This window comes from Manis javanica, chromosome 10, assembly GCF_040802235.1.
Source record: "Manis javanica isolate MJ-LG chromosome 10, MJ_LKY, whole genome shotgun sequence".
NCBI lineage: Eukaryota > Metazoa > Chordata > Mammalia > Pholidota > Manidae > Manis > Manis javanica.
In genome coordinates, this window is record NC_133165.1 from 11,792,866 (window position 1) to 11,812,731 (window position 19,866).

Here is a 19,866-nt window from a genome sequence, read left to right on the forward strand (position 1 = left end):
GGGCATCATCTTCTTACTTGTAGGGTTGCTTTACTATTTATTATTTTAGCTCCTTTCTTAAATTCCTGATATTTATAGAATAGTAATATTTTCAGAAATGCATTAAGAGGTAAAAAGCTATTATTACAGTAAAAGCCCTACACCCTACTTTTTGGTCCTCTAAATATTGAAGATAAAAGCAACATAAAAATATTGGAGATGAAAGCAAGACAACTAATGGGATGAGGAACAGACAGAAAGAGATTATTTCATTAGTTTACAGATAAGTTGACGGTTTCTCTTTTGCCCTAATGTGTTTTATTTATACAATAAAAAAGATGTATAAATTTCACATACTCTTCATAGCCAAGAGCATTCTAAATCTATTAATTTTACAAAATAAATAGATGATTATAAATTTAGGGCTTCACAGTATTTTCTTTTTAATTGGTAATGGATGGTTCTATGCAATGAGAATTGGAGATTCAGTGTAATTGAATTAAGACAAAAGGTCTTTGCTGGCAAAGAACTGTAAGAAAAGGAAATAGTGAACAGATTCAAGATGGCAGTGTGAGAGGTGAGACAGAGAACTCCTCCCAAAACCACATATAATACAAAAATATAGTTAATACAACTAATCCTAAAAGAGCAACAAGAAAGAAGGCTGCACCAGACTGCATACACCTGGAGAACAGAGCAGATCTCATGTAACAGGGTAACGCACCAAAGCCTCGATCTGGTGGGACCCAAGCCCTCCCCACCCGCCCACCCCCACCCAGCTCACAGGAGGGGGGAAGAGAAATGGAGCCGGGAGGGGGTGGAAGCCTAGGACTGCTGAACACGAAGCCCTGAAGATCTGCTTTGGGAGCACAGACCTACATGGCATGGTGTTCTGGAGATTTTTTTGTGGGGTTGGAAAGCTAAGACAGGCAGAATACTTGGAGAGACTGAGATTCCAGCCATGTGTGGAGGACAGGGATCCACATCCGGCTGCTCTGGGACAAAGGGAAGGCGGCGGTCTGAGAGGCTTCCCAGCAGTGAGAGGGCTGCTGAAGGGGTGGGGTTTGCAAGGAGCTTGCTGCGTGGGAGAAGGGAGAGGTGGACAAGGTTGTCTAGGCGTGCTCTGCCCAGCAGGTTGGGAACTTTCAGGAGCTTTAAGGGTCTATCCCCCCTGGGTGGCTACTCTGTTCCAAGGCCCCACACTATGACACACAGCCTGCTGCACCTTCCTCCTGGCCTGCTGGCACCGGCTCACAAACTGGCAGTCCCTGCCCAGTGTCAGGGCAGTCAGAGGGAGGCACCACCTATGGTAGCTACAGACACAAAGCACAGAGGTTTACACCTGTGTGCTCGGCCCACTGGTTCTGACAGTGGACACAGGCATTGCAGGCGGGAAGCAGAAAACAGCTCTTTCCTCCCCATAGGCACCAGCGCTGATCCTCTGCAAGCCCTGACAACGCTACAGGGGCTGAGCAGGTCCAGAGACTAGAGCTTCTGGGCACTACAGGGTGCCACATACAAATAGGAAATGTCAAAGGAAACTGGTACAAACAAAAACAACACAAACACCAGAAAAAGGGCCAAATGACACTAAACTCACCAATCTTTCTGAAAGAGAGTTGAATATAAAAATCATAAACATGCTCATGGAGGTACAGAAAAATATTCAAGAACTCAGGGATGAATTCAGGATGGAGACTCAATTATTAAGAAATTTCATATCTGAAATGAAACATACAAAGGAGGGATTTAAAAGCAAATTATATGTAGTAGAAGAGGCAGTAAATGGAATAGTAATCAGAGAACAGGAATACAAAGGAGGTGAGGCACAGAGAGAAAAAACAATCTCTAAGAATGAAAGAATATTGAGAGAACTGTGTGACCAATCGATATGGAACAATATTCGCATTATATGGGTACCAGAAGAAGAAGAGAGTAAAAGGGATAGAAAGTGTCTTTGAGGAGGTAATTGCTGAAAACTTCCCCAATCCAGGGAAGGAGATACTCTCTCAGGACATGGAGGTGCACAGATCCCCCAAAACAAGGGACCCAAGGAAGACAACACAAAGACATATAATAATTAAAATAGCAAAGATCAAGGATAAGGATAGACTTTTAAAAGCAGCTAGAGAGAGAAAAAAAGATCACATACAAAGGAAAACCCATCAGGCTATCATCAGACTTTTCAAAAGAAACCTTACAGGCCAGAAGGCAGTGGCATGATGCATTTAATGCAATGAGGCAGAAAGGCTTTGAACCAAGGATACTCTACCTGGCAAGATTATCATTTAAATTTGAAGGAGGGATTAAACAATTTTTCAGATGAGCAAAAGCTGAGAGAATTTACTTCCCACAAACCATCTCCATAGTGCATTTTGGAGGGGCTGCTATAGATGGAAGTATTTCTAAGGCCAAATAGCCATCACCAGGGGAAATAAAACCACAGCAAAGCAGAACAATTAACCACTAAGCAGGTGTAAAATCAAATCAACTACCCCCAAAGTCAATCAAAGGATAGATAAAGAGTACAGAATATGATACCTAACATATAAAGAATGGAGGAGGAAGAAAAATGAGGAAAAAAAGGAAACTTTAGGTTGTGTTTGTAATAGCATACTAAGTAAGTTAAACTAGACTATTACATAATAAGAGATTTACCCTTAAACCTTTGGTAACCACAAATCTAAAGCCTGCAATGGAAATAAGTACCTACTTATCTATAATCACCCTAAATGTAAATGGTCTGAATGCACCAATCAAAAGACTTAGAGTCACTGAAGAGATGAAAACTCAAGACCCATCTATATGCTGCCTATAAGAGACTCACTTCAAACCCAAAGACATACACAGACTGAAAGTAAAGGGATAGAAAAATTTATTTCATGCAACTAATAGGGAGAAAAAAGCAGGAGTTGTAGTACTCATATCAGACAAAATATTTCAAAACAAAGAAAGTCACAAGAAACAAGAAGGACATTACATAATGATAAAGGTGTCAGTCCAACAAGAGGATATAACTATTATAAATATCTATGCACCCAACACAGGATCACCTACATATGTCAAACAAATACTAACAGAATTAAAGGGGGAAATAGAAAGTAATGCATTCATTCCAGGAGACTTCAGCACACCACTCACCCCAAAGGACAGATCAAACAGACAGAAAATAAGTCAGGAGACAGAGGCACTGAACAACACATTAGAACAGATGGACCCAATGGACATCTATAGAACACTCCATCTAAAAGCAACATGATACACATTCTTCCAAGTGCAAATGGAACCTTTTCAAGAATAGATCATATACTAGGCCACAAAAAGAGCTTCAGTAAATTCAAAAAGATTGAAAGTGTACCAACCAGCTTGTCAGATCACAAAGGTATGAAACTAGAAATAAATTACACAAAGAAAACAAAAAAGCCCACAAAGACATGGAGGCTTAGTAACATGCTCTTAAATAATCAATGGATCAATGACCAAATAAAAACAGAGATCAAGCAATATATGGAGACAAATGACAACAATAATTCAACACTGCAAAATTTGTGGAACACAGCAAGGGCCATGTTAAGAGGAAAGTATATTGAAATACAGGCCTAACTCAGGAAAGAACAGTCCCAAATGAACAGTCTAAACTCACAATTAACGAAATTAGATAAAGAAGAACAAATGAGTCCCGAAGTCAGTAGAAGGAGGGGCATAATAAAGATTAGACAAAAAATAAATAAAATCAAGAAGAATAAAACAATAGAAAGAATGAGTGAAAGCAGGAGCTGGTTCCTTGAGAAAATAAACAACATAGATAAACCCTAGCCATACTCATCAAGAAAAAAAGAGAGTCTACACACATAAACAGAATCAGAAATGAAGAAGGAAAATCATTATGGACACCATAGAAATACAAAGATTTATGAGGGAATACTATGAAAAATTATATGCTAACAAACTGGATAACCTAGAAGAAATAGACAACTTTCTAGAAAAATACAACCTTCCATGGCTGACCCAGGAAGAAACAGAAAATCTGAATAGACCAATTACTAGCAAGGAAATTGAACTGGTAATCAAAAAACTACCTAAGGACAAACCTGGATAAGATGGTTTCACTGCTGAATTTTAATCAAACATTTAGTGAAGACTTAATACGCATTCTCCTTAAAGTTTTCCAAAAAGTACAAGTGGAGGGAATACTCCCAATCTCATTCTATGAGACCAGCATCACTATAATACCAAAAACAGGCAAAGACACCACAAAAAAATAAAATCACATAACAATATCCCTGATGAACACAGATGCAAAAATACTCAACAAAATATTAGCAAACCAAATTCAAAAATACATCAAAAAGGTCATCCATTATGATCAAATAGTATTTATGCCAGGGATGCAAGGATGGTGCAACATTTGAAAATTCATCAACATCATCCACCACATCAACAAAAAGGACAAAAACCACATGATCATCTCCATAGTTTGTGAAAAAACATTCGACAAAATTCGACATCCATTCATGATAAAAACTCTCTCTCAACAAAATGGGTATTGAGGGCAAATACCTCAACATAATAAAGGTCATATATAACAAACCCACAGCAACATTATCCTTAACAGCGAGAAGCTGAAGGCTTTTCCTTTAAGATTGGGAACAAGACAAGGATGCCCACACTCCCCATTTTTATTCAACATAGTTCTGGAGGTCCTAACCATGGCAATCAGACAACACAAAAAAGGCATCCAGATTGGTAAAGAAGAAGTCAAACTGTCCCTGTTTGCAGATGACATGATATTTTACATAAAAAAAACACAAAGAATCTACTCCAAAACTACTAGATCTAATATCTGAATTCAGCAATGTTGCAGGATACAAAATTAATACACAGAAATCTGTTGCATTCCTATGCACTAATGATGAACTAGTGGAAAGAGAAATCAGGAAAACAATTCCATTCACAATTGCATCAAAAAGAATAAAATACCTAGGAATAAACCTAACCAAGGAAGTGAAAGACCTATACTCTGAAAACTACAAGACACTTAAGAAAGAAATTAAATATACCAATAAATGTAAACACATCCCATGCTCATGGATAGGAAGAATTATTATTGTCAAAATAGCCATCCTGCCTAAAGCAATCTACAGATTCAATGCAATCCCTATCAAAATACCAACAGCATTCTTCAACCAACTAGAGCAAACAGTTCTAAAATTCATATGGAACCACAAAAGACCTGAATAGCCAAAGCAATCCTGTGAAGGAAGAATAAAGCATGGGGGATTATGCTGCTTGACTTCAAGCTCTACTACAAAGCCACAGTAATCAAGACAATTTGGTACTGGCACAAGAACATACCCACAGACCAATGGAACAAACTAGAGTAGACAGCCCAGATATAAACCCAAGCATATATGGTCAATTAATATATGATAAAGGAGCCATGGATATACAATGGGAAAATAACAGCCTCTTCAATAGGTGGTGTTGGCAAAACTGGACAGTTACATTCAAGAGAATGAAACTGGATTATTGTCTAATCCCACACACAAAAGTAAACTCAAAATGGATCAAAGACCTGAATGTAAGTCATAAAACCATAAAACTCTTAAAAGAAAACATAGGGAAAAATCTCTTAAATATAAATATGAGCAACTTCTTGAATGCCACTCCTCAGGCAAGGGAAACAAAACAAAAAATCAACAAATGGGACTATATCATGCTAAAAAACTTCTGTACAGCAAAGGACACCATCAGTAGAACAAAAAGGCATCCTACAGTATGGGAAAATATATTTGTAAATGACATATCTGACAAGGGGTTAACATCCAAAATATATAAAGAATTCAGATGCCTCAACATCCAAAAAGCAAATAACCCAATTAAACAATGGGTGGAGTATATGAACAGACAGTTCTCCAAAGAATAAATTCAGATGGTCAACAGGCACATGAAAAGATGCTCCACATCACTAATTATCAGGGAAATGCAAATTAAAACCACAATGAGATATCACTTCACACCAGTTAGGATGGCCAACCAGAAAAGACTGGGAAGAACAAATGCTGGCAAGGATGCGGAGAAAGGGGAACCTTCCTACACTGCTGGAAGGAATGTAAACTAGTTCAACCATTGTGGAAAGCAGTATGGAGGTTCCTCAAAAAACTAAAAATGGAAATACTTTTTGACCCAGAATTTCCACTCCTAGGAATTTACCCTAAGAATGCGGGATCCCAGTTTCAAAAAGACATATGTACCCCTATGTTGATCACAGCACTATTTACAATAGCCAAGAAATGGAAGCAACCTAAGTGTCCATCAGTAGATGAATGGATAAGGAAGATGTGGTATATATCCACAATGGAATACTATTCAGCCATAAGAAGAAAACAAATTCTACCATTTTCTTAACAACATAGATGGAGGCAGAGGGTATTATGCTCAGTGAAATAAGCCAAGTGGAGAAAGACAAGTTCCAAATGATTTCACTCATCTGTGGAGCATAAGAACAAAGCAAAAACTGAAGGAACAAAACAGCAGCAGACTCACAGAACCCAAGAATGGACTAACAGTTACCAAAGGGAAAGGGACTCCGAAGGATGGGTGGGAAGGGGAGGGAGAAGGGGAATAAGGAGCATTACGATGAGCACACATAACATGGGCGGGGAGGCGGCACAGAGAAAACAAGTAGTGACTCCATAGCATTTTACTAAGCTGATGGACAGTGACAGTAATGGGGTATGTGGTGGGGACTTGATAATGGGGAGAATCTAGTAACCACAATGTTGCTCATGTGATTGTATATTAATGATAATAAAATTTAAAAAAAGAGAAAAGAATGATGTAACAGGGAGTAGAGTAAAGAATGGGGAGTTAGGCATTTAGTGTAGGTTAACATAAAACCATTAATTCAGGGCAGCATATATTTTCTTAATATTTTGCATCATCTTGCAAAAAGAGATTATAACAGTTTTTTATTAATACATGATGCAACAGAATTAAATATGCTAAATGGAAAAACAGGCTTTTAAGTATCACAAAGCCCATATTACATATTTTAATTAAATGCTACGGTCGCATGTTTTTTACAATGTGAATTATAAAAGCAGACTAGTATTACAGTTATTCTCAAGCATGAGGAAAGTGAAATTTCCATTAATCTTCTAGTAATAATTTTATCCTTATTAAGCATGATTCACATGTTTCACAAAGATTGTATTTCTCAAGATTAGGGAAAATATTGGTCAATATTTGGGCATGTAGCCAAAGATATTACAAGTGTTAGGTGCTTCTAAATGAATTCAATATGAATTGTCAATAAGAATAGTTTTTAAGTTATTCTGTTTATATATGGTTAGTAGAATAAGTATTACATATTATTTACAAAAAGCTCATTGACATGTCAAAAGGAGGGAAGGGAAGGAAAGGGAAGGGAAGTCAGGGGAGACAGGTTTTAATGTGCCTGCGTTTTGTGTGATACCTTACAGCTTGCTGATCCTTCTACAGTCTCCTGCTCTTCTATTTCTATTCAAATATTATAATAGACCTGGGGTAGAGTCACGCTCCAACTTTTACTGGTTGTAGGTTCTGGACAAATTGCTCTTACCTTCTTCCTCCTCCTCCTCTGTCTGATAGAAATAACATTGACTTTGAAGTATTACTGGCTGAATTAATGAGGTAATGTGTGTGTAAAGCAATACTCATACCTATATAAATGTAGGCTCTCAACAATTGGCAGTTAATAATAAACATATAATTACAATAAAAACATTTCCAACTTAATTACATTCTTGGAAAAGCTCTCAAATCTTTTATAGAATAAGGTGGGAGTATTTAGGAAGTAGATTGATAGACCCATAATTAGCTTCATTTTATTCAATATAGCACATGGAATAAAAGCTATGAATCATTTACAAATTCTTTGGCACCCCCTTGAGCAAACAGCAATCTCTCTCTGACATAATTTCTTAGTATATAAAAATGAGTAACAATAGCCCTTCCCTCATATTATTATTGAGTTGTCTAACTCAATTTACTCAATAAAATAATTTTAGTCACCAAGAGCACATAAAGAGTGCTAAATTTTTAATATCCTTTTACTTCAAAACATTCTGAATGCACCATTTTAAATTGATTAAAAACTAATTCAATTGCAAAGGGATAATGATAAGAAGAAAGGAACATACTAATTTTAGATAGGAAAAGTAACTCTTGATTTTTATAGTCTCTGGAAATACCACTGCAAATAAGACACTATTCTTATTCTCAAAACACACAAGTAAGAAGGCCAAGAGGTAAAAAACACTGTAAAAAAGTATAGCTTGTGACACCTTTATCTGGCATTATAAAGTCAGTTTTGTACATTTAAATCTACTTCTCTGAGCTCATCAATGGCAGGTATGTAATGCTGTTTTTGAACATTTGAAAACAGGTTTCAAACATGTTTTCAAAGTAAAGAAACCCAAAAGTAAGCTGAATTTCTAATGTGCATATGGTTCTGTACTTGACAATTTACACCCATTATCTCATTTAAATAACAGTTTTACTTAGGCATTAGAATATCCTTAAACTTATATCAACCCCTGTGTTATCTCTCTTCAGTTTTCATAAATCTAATATTAACTCACTGCTTTATTTTATTCTTGATAATTTCCTACTTAAAAATCTGGTTACTATCCATTTTCTCTATGTGCCAAGTACAGAAGTACTCTGAAATAAGTTTCATGTTAAGGGTGAATGACTAGCTATCATTCATCATCTTGTAAGGAGTATTATTTACTGATTTAAATTTGTCTTCCCTAATATAAACATATATGTAAATGACTATAATACACATACCTAGTCAACACATACCCATTGTCAAATATAACTTATTGCTGACTCAGTTGGTTATTGAACATGCACCATATGCCAGGCATGGTATTAGATGCTGAAAATTCAGTGCAGAGCAAGTTAGACTCTTGGCCCTCAAGGATTTTACTATTCAAACGGGTTTTATTATTGTTTTGTTGCGAGAGCACAACAAAGTAACGTTTGATCAGAATTCTGATAAATTCTTTTGAGACATCACTGAGGTAAACAAATCATTGATAAACTTCATTTTTGCCACAGATTTGTCTACACTATTCCCTTTGATCCTTACGCCTTAACATTCCTTAGTTACCTACCTGATTGCAACCTGACCTCTTTGCTACAGTCCTTGAACTGCTTAATTCATATTAAAAAGCTACGCTTTCTTAGTTTCTACCTGGTTAATTCTCGGCTATAACTAAATGTTACCAACACAGTTTCAAACTATTCTGTTCATTGGAATGAAATGAACAAATATGTATTGAATGCTTGACATATACTTGACACTCCTGTAAATGCTAAGAACAGCTGCAATCTGGTCCTCATCCCTGGCTGTGGCTCAGCCTTTGTAGCTGAATGAACTGTTTGCTTCATTGCGGTTTTCCTTTTCTCTGACATTAAAATTTGAAATTTGATATGCATACATGTGATAAATGTTGGGAAACCACATTATGTCTTCATCCTTATATTCTTAGCCCTTAAACTTCTGACCATCTGTTCTGCACCAAAATCCCTATACACAGACTTCATCCTCTCTGAGGAGTGCTGCACACCGAAACCATTCACTTTCTTTTCTCAACTGGCTCATGTCAGTCTTGCTACCAATCATGTTGAGTGCCTGAAGGTTATTGACTTTCATGTTTTCAACAAACCAGCAATTGTCATCTTGCACATGCTGTTCTTCGCTGCAGTACTAAACCTAACCTTCCTGGAGTACCTGCTAAATTCCAATGCAGATCATCAAATTCTGAAATTACATCTGTGTATAAGGCAACAGTAAAAGTGAAAAGACAAACAAACAAATAAAAACCCACAAAAACAAGACCAGTCAATACTAGTTCATGCTTATGTCCGTCATGGGGGAAACAGCAGTAAGTTACTAGTAACAACAAAATCAGAACCCAAACCCAAACTGAGTAAGTCATGGTAACGCCTCACTATTTCAGATTCCAACCTGTGCCTTCCAATCAATTGCTCTTACCGCCCCCACACCACCCCTCCTGTCTCTTTGGTTTCAAGGAGGTGGCCTCATTTAGCCCAGTAGAAGTCGTCAATACTGAGCCTCCCCTACTGGCTGTCCACACTGAATGTGTCCTCAGGCTCTTGCTTCCTCAGCCTCAGTGGTATTCTTCCTCTCTCTGTAACTTTCTTTAAATAATTGACACCGCCCCCCCGGCCTTTTGCCCTATTTTCACTCTCATCTGAAATATTATTGATTCATATCCTTTGGCTAGTAAATGTATGTACAGATACAAACATGAAATTTTATTAAGTGCTTGCTATTAAGCCACTTGCTCTAAGGTTTTTCATGGCGGGAATTTGAATTAAAGCTTCCATATGCTTTGCATTTATCCCCACTTCTTGAGGATTACTGCTTTGTTAGACTGTAGGATATTATTGCTTCCATTTAATTGTTTCTATTTTTTGACACCCCATCCTACACCCACAATGGTTAGTCTCCAGCAGTTTTATGGACAACGTTGCCCTCTGGTGGCTTGAAAATTTCAAGTTGTGAAGTTGGCCCTATTAAAATTAGCTAGCTAGCCAGACAGCCAGATACAGATAGATACTGATATTGAATATTAATGCATATTTGAAAATTAGTAAATTTTAAATTTTTTAACAGAATTTAAATATTCAAAACATCATTTTAATTTATTAGTAATGTTTAAAATTGTGGCCATTACTGTAGGCAGATTCATATAAGTTGATAGCATATCACAGGTTGATTAAATTATAAAACTGGAAAAGTTCTAGAAAACTCATTTTTGTAAGAAGAAAGACCCAAGGTACAGAGTCTTCAGTGATTCTCTCGGATACAAAGTAACATTGATATATCATCAACCTAGTAGAAGATTAAAGTATCATAACTGGAGAAAATCTCACTGATTTTCATCCTTAATCTTACCTTGAATATTTCTATTTAGTGTATCTGTGGTGAAGGGGAGTAGAGAAAAATAGTGGGGAGGATTTAAAAGTCATCATTAAGTTTTACACTTTGGAATTCAAATTTTAAAAAATTGCTTTTATTCCATCAATCTAATAGCGTTTTTATAAAACAAAAGCTTAACAGAGACACAAAACCTTAGTAACAAGAACATAATTTGGATTATAAATATGTAATTAGAGTAACGATCCCTATAAAAAAATTATACAATTGTCCTTTTGGATGTTTACCTAACAGGTCATGTTTAATGACCGCTGTCAAAATTTTAAATTTTACGAGTGGTGGTTAACTTGGATAACTTGGATAGATGGTTGTACTTTTTCATTTGTTACCCTACCATGCCCCCTTGTGTCAGATAAAATGAGGTTTAATTTTTGCCTGATTATAATAATTACATTTAATTTTCGGCAATTAAAACAATGATTTTTTTATTTATGAGCATATAAATCTTATTGAAACTTTTGCTAAAACATATTATTTATGCTGATCTATTGAAAATTTACTCAATCTAAATAAAAATCCCTCAAGCAAATAGAAAGAAAGAGTCTAACAAGATAAATTGTCCTTCATTATCAGGGACTATTGTAAACACTGTAAATATCTATTTTAAAAGATCTTGAATATAAATAAGCAATAATTATTTGTTAAATGTTGGCTGGATCAGTTTTTAAACCACTTCTGATCTTTGAACTTGTCCCAGGAGTTTCAGAATCTTACATTATTCTCAAAAAGGTTATTTATAGAATGTTTGTTGATTCTGTTGAAGACAAGTAGAAATATACATCAAAGCAATAAAAAAGTTTATGAAACTACTTTGGCTTACTGTACTGGATTCTACTTCCCCAGGACTGAAAGAGATTCTATTATTAAGGGTTTTGAGTTTACAGTTTCCCAGGGTAACCACTAGGCAGTTTTCAGTTGAGTCCTGATAAACTTAGTAAGAGTTTCCGACGTAAGAGTGCAGAAGGCACAAAAGCAAGTTGACAAACGGAGCATATATTTACACTTTCTTTAAAAACGCTTAAAATTTCAGTAGTTTAAACCTGACAAACTTTCAGTACACAATTAAAAATATTAGTTATCTCAAAAAGATAAAAGATAAAACTAAGATATCAATACTGTAACACTAAAAAGGGAAGGTTGAACATTTGTGAATATATAAGCAAATCATCAGTTAAATATATCAAATGCTAGTAAGGGCAGTGCCAGGAAATACCAGTTATTTCTTAGAAACCAACAGTATTTTGTTATTTTTATTTTACAGAATTAAATATACATAAATGTAATGTTTTATATATATCTTAATATGTGTTATGTATATTTCATAAAATTCTACTATTGAACTAATGGTTAAAATAATAAATAGAAAAAGTTATAAAGGTAAAAGTTAATTTTGTGAATGCTGCTTTGTGTGCTTACATAAACTAGATCTACAGATAAATATAGGTTCTTTGCTTTTCTCAGGAATAATGGCACTTTTATGGAAAAATTTCATTGATATAAGAAAAACTCACAATGGTTTTAAAAAAGTCATATTACTTTTATTAAGCCTATAAGTCTGTTAATAAATATTTATAAAATGACAAGTACATGCAATTTTGTATGCAACATCCAAATCAATTTAAATAGTTTTAATGTAAGTATAAAGTCACAATATCCTGCTGTTTCTTGCTCTGGGCCCTATAAACTACTCCACATAGTAGGTAATTATACTAAAATGATTAGAGGTGTCCAAAGAAAGACAAATGATCTGAAAAAATAGCCTGGTAAGTGGGATAGAAGAAAGGATACTTTTGAACATTTCACAAGTTCTGCATAATCATAAAGATATAACTGTGTTCCTCTTCCAAAGTGTCGAATTGTGAAGTGTTCATAGCTAATATTCATAGAATTGATGAATTTATATAGCTTATTGAAAAATCAAGCAATTTAAAAACACACAAAGGAATAAGCCCAATAAGCAGATGCTCTTTAGAATCAACATTTGCCAAAATGAAGCAGCTTAGAAACAAATTACAGCATCATTCTCAGTGCACAATAGATAGAATAATCAATAGCAAAGTAGGTAAGAAACAGGGGAAATGTAACAATAGCATTTAAAAGCATAACAAATCATTTACAGTAAAAACATAATTTTCTCTAAATTTTCTTTTTTTTTAAATTATTACCTAGACATACTCATATCTATACATTTCATTTCTGTTCTTATTACACATAATTTGGTAAAACATTTTAAAATAACAACTTCAATATCAGACACATAGTTATTCAAAGAACATTGATCACCCACCTAATTTTTTCCTTAATTTCTTTGATTTCATTTTCTGTGCTCTCTTCAGCATTTGCTGAGCAGTAGAAATATCCTTAAACCCCCTATTAAAAGATTAAATTTATTAAAGCAAAACAAATATCCAGACCATAGGTATATATGTCTATATGTATCAACATACATATCTGAATTATAGTATATTAAAACAAATTAGGATTTCCATTAAGAATGTGAAATTTAATAAATATATAGTTTCTTAAAAACTAATAAGGGTATTCTGGAAATCTTGAAAAATATCTTCTTTGGACATTTAAAAGTCTCCCAATTCCTTAATTTTTAGTGCAAAATAGATTACATACCATTCCTCTGAAATTTTTTCCTCTTTTTCAGATTTTAGTGAACTCTTTCTGTTGGTCTTTGATTCAGGTGTCCAGAATAAAGCTCTATTTTCTGATCTGGTAATAGGGAAAAAAAATCACACTGAACTGAATCAACCCAAGAATATCAGTACTTTTAAAACTACAAGCTGTTTATATTGCCTCAGACTTGGAAATAAAATCCACTTAAGTTACAGAAAAACTTTATCTTGAAAAGTAATAAAAGTCTGCCATTAATTTAAAATGTTTACATTTCAATTACTTGAAGCATATTTCAATCCCTTTGCTGAAAGAAATGCAGCACTGGAATTTTTATTCTAATCCTTATCTCCACCTATATAATGGTATTTAAAAGTCTACTTGTTTACAAAAATTCATTACATTATTTCACTTACACTTAAGTTTTGTAGTTACTTTAAGTGAACATACCTCACACAGTTTTCCTACCCTGAAAACTCCATAAAATCATTACATTTTTAACACTAAATGTTCTTCCATCTCTGAAACAAGTATATTCACACTTATTTTCATCATTTTACTACTTTTGTAAGGAGTGTGATCTTCTTGCCATTCACGGGTTGTTCCTCTAAAAAAATAAGTTAGCTTACCTGCTATTACATTGTGTGTGTTCCGATGAAAATACATTTTCTTTCTCATTACATAGCCATGCTTGAACTGGATGACTTGGTAAGTTAAGTGAAATATCATCATATTTTAAGGTTCCAGAGAACTTATCAGGAAAAAAAAATGTACATGGTATAAAATAAACTGAAAAATTTTAGCATTCATATTGTATTACTTTACATGCATACTGCCAAGTAGCCTTCTAAGGGAAACTTATATAAAAATTGAAAATTATATTATAACGAAATTTATAGAGTACCTATAGAAATGTCCATTGTTGTAGTGGTAAAGAATATGCTTTTTGATATAGTTTGCATATACAAAATGATTAACTGCAAAGGCCTTAAAAAATCTCAGAAAACAAAAATCTTCAAAGATTATCATATAAATAGCAGTCTACTGACCCCTGACTGAGAATCTTCAGCTGTTGCCCTCTGAACGCATATTTTTGTATTTTTAAAGTACCGTCAACTAGTGATTTTAGTCTACTGCCAAATACACAGCTGAAGCATATCATGTTTTTTTTTTTTGCTACTGTGAAATAAAGTGTTGAAAGAAATCCAAAATAAAGAAAAAATTAGGAGCAAATGAAAGAAAAGCTATGTGAAAAATTACATCTGGGGATGAGGAGGAAGTCAGAGGCTTCTAAAAGTAATTGTGTTTTTCAAGTCAATAAATTGTATTATTAATCACTGCCGCATAGCATAACTTTAAGAAACAAGAAAAAATGGAGCACTAGGAGATTTCCATGACATGTTACCTTTGGCCGGTGCAGCTGGGTTGGGAGGAGTGTTTGTGAAGGGCAGTGGGCGGGATCTAAAGCTAACCATTCTTTCTCTAAGGCAGCCTGCACAAATGCACAAATAATAACATTAATATACACAGTTTGTAAAACTTTTCCAAAGAGTCTTTTAAATTGTCTAATATACTACAAATTTTAAGGAAGTATAACCGTTTATTTACCGGAAAATTTGCTACTTGCTATTGTGGGATATTATACATCTGTTCAATGAAAATATTCTAAAAAATGTATCAAGAATTTTCATCCACAAATGGGATAAAGTGAGAACTCAAGTGCTCTAAAAATTAAGAGGTGTAGATTGTTTAGTGTATTTAAAACTGTTAGGTAACTGTGACTCAGCCAATTCTATATGTAGCTAGGGGAAATAATCTTTTAGCTCTTTATAATGCAAATTATAGTATTTTCCATCAAACCTCATTAGTGAAAATGTATAGTATTTTAACATATTAGTATCAATTTTCTAAAAACATTGTAAAGATAGTTTTTACTTGATAGTTTCTCAAAATTTCACAAATTTTCTGGATAGATGGAAAAATGAATATAATAGCAATATAAGAAACATGGTTCCTGATATTATATTCTATAATTCAAGTGTTTGGATAATAAAAATATAAATTTAAATTCTGAAATGATCTCTTGCCTTAGTCTTCATTATAAATCTTTATTCCACATATGTAATTTCTAAAATTTTTTTTGTATTTCTATAATGGAACTATACTACTTATGCTAGCTTTGTATAATTTAGGATATATTTATCTCAATTTTATTTCCTTGGATTATATAATATGGCTTAGAACAAAATTACGTTGTTCTAGAATGTTTTTGAATATTTAAGAAATAAGTGTGATTAGGCTACCAGTGAATTGTTTTTTAAACATTTCTAAATTGATCAAACATATTTATGATTTAAGAAATGGAAACTTTATACTCAGAGGGATAAATGAAACTTTCCATTTATACAATTTCAGTGTTTCTTGACTATCCCTTAAAGGACCTTTGGGAAGGCAAGATAATAGATTCCTGACTACAGGCTAGCAGTTTCAATAACAAACTTTAACTTACAACATTTAGTCTTAGGATACCTAATAAAATTCACATTATTTGAATATCTATATACATAGGACACCTCTACTTAGTTGTTAGGTACATTTTTTAATTCCTGCTAGGCAAGGATTATTAAAATATATTACAGTTATATATACAGTTATATATCTCATTTTAAAAATGCTATTTGATGCAAAATTGCAAACAGTATTCAGGGCTCAGATTTTTTCTTTCTTTCTTTTGTATGACAAGTAAAGGAAAATCTAGATATATCCTAGGAAAGATCAAGGCCCACAGCATATCAGCTATCATCAAATTAGTATTCTTACTCTGGTGAAACCTGTGAAACTGAAGAGAAAATGTGAAGATAACATCACAAAAGGCAATGTACCAGAGGATTCTGGAAAGATAGCAGAGTTGGAAGTACCTTGAATCTGTCTCCAAACCTAGACAACCATTATGTTGACAAGAGTGATGTATCTGTTTTGGAACTCTTGGAAATTAAAAAGACCTAAGAACATCTTCAGTTTTTAACTTTACAAGTTGGATCCTTAACACAGAGACAGCCTACAATGATCAAAACAAAAACAATAAAACAACAACAAAAACCGCAGCAAACCCTAGAGAAGACAAAGAATCTGATTCTCAGAGTTGCCACATTATTCAATTTAATGTCCAGTTTTAAATTTTAAAAAAATCACAAGGCAAAGAAAGAAACAGGAATGTTTATGGCCCATTCAAAGGAAAAACAAATTAACTAAAACTATACCAGAAAAAGGCCTCATGACAGATTTACTAGACAAAGACTTGAAAATAATTGTTTTAAAATGCTCAAAATGCTAATGAAAAGAGAAAATGAGGTATGAACAAAATAGGCATATCAATAAAGATAAAGTTAGGAAACCTAAAAAGAAGCCAAGAAGAAATTCTGGAGCTGAAAAGTACTATAACTGAAATAAAAAGTCACTAAAATTCACTAGTGGGGTTCACTATAGGGGTCTGCCTCTGAATAGATAAGAGTCAGTGAACTTGAATACAGGACAAGGAAAATTATCAAGTCTGAGGAACAGAAAGAAAAGTGACTGAAGAAAGGGGCAGAAAGAATATTTAAAGAAATAATGGCTGAAAATTTCCCAAATCAATAACAGTCCTGAATATACATCCAAGAAGTAGATGAACTTAGTGAACTTGAAGTACATGAACTCAAAGGACCCTCATTGAGACACATTATAATCAAACTTTCAAATTCAAAGACAAAGAGAGAATCTTGAAAAGAAGCAAGCAAGATGCACCTTGTCACATTTGATTATCAGCAGATTACTCATCACAAACTTTGAAGGCCAGAAGGTAGTAGGCTGATTTATTCAAAATACTGGGAAAAAAAAGGAAACCTTTCAATCACGAACCCCATATTTGGCAATCCTATATCCTTCAATACTGAGGAAGAAATGACATTCCCAGACAAACAAAGCTCAGAGAGCTCATTACCATTAGACCTGCCCTGAAAGAAATGTTACAGGAAATCTTGCAGGTTGAAATGACAGGACACTAGACAGCAGTTTGAAGCCCCATGAAGAAATAAAGACCTCATTAAAGGTAAATACATGGGAAATTGCACAAGCTAATATTACTGTTAATAATATTAACTCTACTTTTTGCTTTCTACATGATTTAATATGTAGAATTTAATACAATAAAAATAATTCTTAGTTTAAAAACTAATATTATTATAACTTTGGTTTGTAACTTAACATTTAGTTTTCTACAGAATTTAAGGCACCAATCCATTTAAAGGAATTACCTGTTTATATTTTTGAGCACACAGTGTACAAAGATGTAATTTTATAAATGAACAAGTGAAAGGGTGGAGATGGAGCTATAAAGGAACAGAGCTTTGGGAGGCTATTCAAATTAGGCTGCTATAACTTTAGGATACTAAGGAAGAACGGGGAGTTACTATTTAACAGGTATATAGTTTCATTTTAACAAGATGAAAAGAGTTCTGGACATAGATGGTGGTGATGGTAACACAACTTTATTAATGTATTTAATACCACTGAATGCACACTTAAAAATGGTCAAGATGGTACATTTTATTTTATGTGTATCTAACTACAATAAAAAATTTGGAAGAAAAAATAAAAAAGGTAATGTGCCACCTGAGGAGTAGGTGGACCAGTATTGCCAGGCAAGGAGTCTGATTTATGCACTGCTTTTAAGATAACTTTTTTTTCTTAAACACCTGCTAGAACGCCTCCTTTTTATATTCTCTGGGACTCCAGCTGTTTTCTTGCTGCAGCAGGACAAGGTCCCACAAAGCATAGTGATTTGCTGTATCATATAGATGTTGACTGTGGTCTCTTACTTGGCAAAGCTATAAGAAATCTTGGAAAAAAGTTTAGGGCTTTGATTTGCGCTCTAAAATAGCAGAAAACTTTGAAAATAGCTTTTCTTGGTTTTAATTGAAGTTCACAAACTTTATGAGATTCCAGAACAATTATTTAAACACTGTCTTAGAAAGTTCTAGAAGCATAAACAGATGGTTAATATAAAATGCTAAAGATACTTTTGGTAATTATATAATCACAACCAAAAAATGTTACCAAGACTATGGATTTATGAGTTCAGTATATTAATATCAAATATATCTGGCAGTACCTAGTATGCTGAGGGAAAAGAAAATCTTAAAATGTCAGGAGGAACTAGCCAAGATTATAAATATACTACTGTTTTAAAAATGTTTATTAATATATCATGCTTATCACTGGCTATTTATACAAATTTTAGTTATTGCTTAAGAAAACCTTCTGTTTAGATGTTCTTTAACTTACAACCGAGGATCTGGAAAGCTTTCTAGTTATTAGATAGACTATTATCAAATTTACTAATAAATTAAAATTGAATTTGAACTTAGTTAATTTGTAACTGTATTCAGAATTGGACATTTGATCAGTTATACACATATATTTGGCTTCTGATCTGAAAAGAAATAAGTTCTTCTATAATCAAACTCTGAGAGAATATAAAATAAGGCTATCTGAGAGAGGAGCTGTAAATAACAATCCCGTTTACTGGCATATGTACATGCAAAATTTTCCAGGTAATCCTTTCATTTGACCCTTGAGAAGAGGATCAGACTTTCCCTGAGCCACAAATTAAGAGTTGAGCATGTCCTAGAAATTCTAAAAGCTATGACTTGATCTTTCTCCTACTCTCTTCTCGCCCCGTACCCTGCCCCCACACTTTTCTTCCTCTTCTGCTCAGGTTGCCTCTTGCTAACCCCAGATTAATTCTAACACTTCTTGATAACTTATGTAGCATCTCAGAATCCTTACAGTTTGGAAAGCTGGCCCATTAAAAATCTCAAATCTTGCTTTCTAAACCCGTCTCTCCTCAATTCAGAAGCATGGCTGCTCATATTGTTGTTATATACTTTGCCTGCCTCTTTTCGCTCAACCAGAGATACCACTTTGCTCTAAGTTTTTTCCTTTGCCTATACCTTAGTTTTTGTTTGTTTATTTTCCCACGATGTACTGTAGTATGTTAAGTGTAGTAAGTTAAGCACTCTGTGAAGTTAATTTGAGATAAGGACCAAATGAACTCCAGAGTTGAAAGTTGCCCAGCTTAATACATTTTGTCTTCTTCTCAAAAATTATACCTGCAAACTTAGTGAATATGACTTTGATCTGAGACAAAAAACAAATACAACTCTGCCTGTTGTGGTTTTCTGTATTTATGATATGGTATATTAGCTTTC

The 19,866-nt window shown here is 34.0% G+C and overlaps 1 protein-coding gene across 4 annotated transcripts in view; it reads right to left on the reverse strand.

Annotated features, from left to right (window-relative positions):
* Window positions 1-19,866, reverse strand: part of LRRIQ1 (leucine rich repeats and IQ motif containing 1) — a 200,612-nt gene that overhangs the window by 84,088 nt on the left and 96,658 nt on the right. For 3 of the 4 annotated variants that reach the window (XM_017680333.3, XM_017680334.3, XM_073214775.1), the window contains 4 exons: window positions 15,024-15,110; window positions 14,248-14,369; window positions 13,622-13,717; window positions 13,284-13,366 (listed from right to left, as the gene is read on the reverse strand). In XM_017680333.3, the coding sequence (XP_017535822.3) occupies window positions 13,284-13,366; window positions 13,622-13,717; window positions 14,248-14,369; window positions 15,024-15,110 (388 nt within the window). The remainder of the gene's footprint in view (window positions 1-13,283; window positions 13,367-13,621; window positions 13,718-14,247; window positions 14,370-15,023; window positions 15,111-19,866) is intronic. The other variant, XM_073214774.1, reaches the window with a different exon arrangement.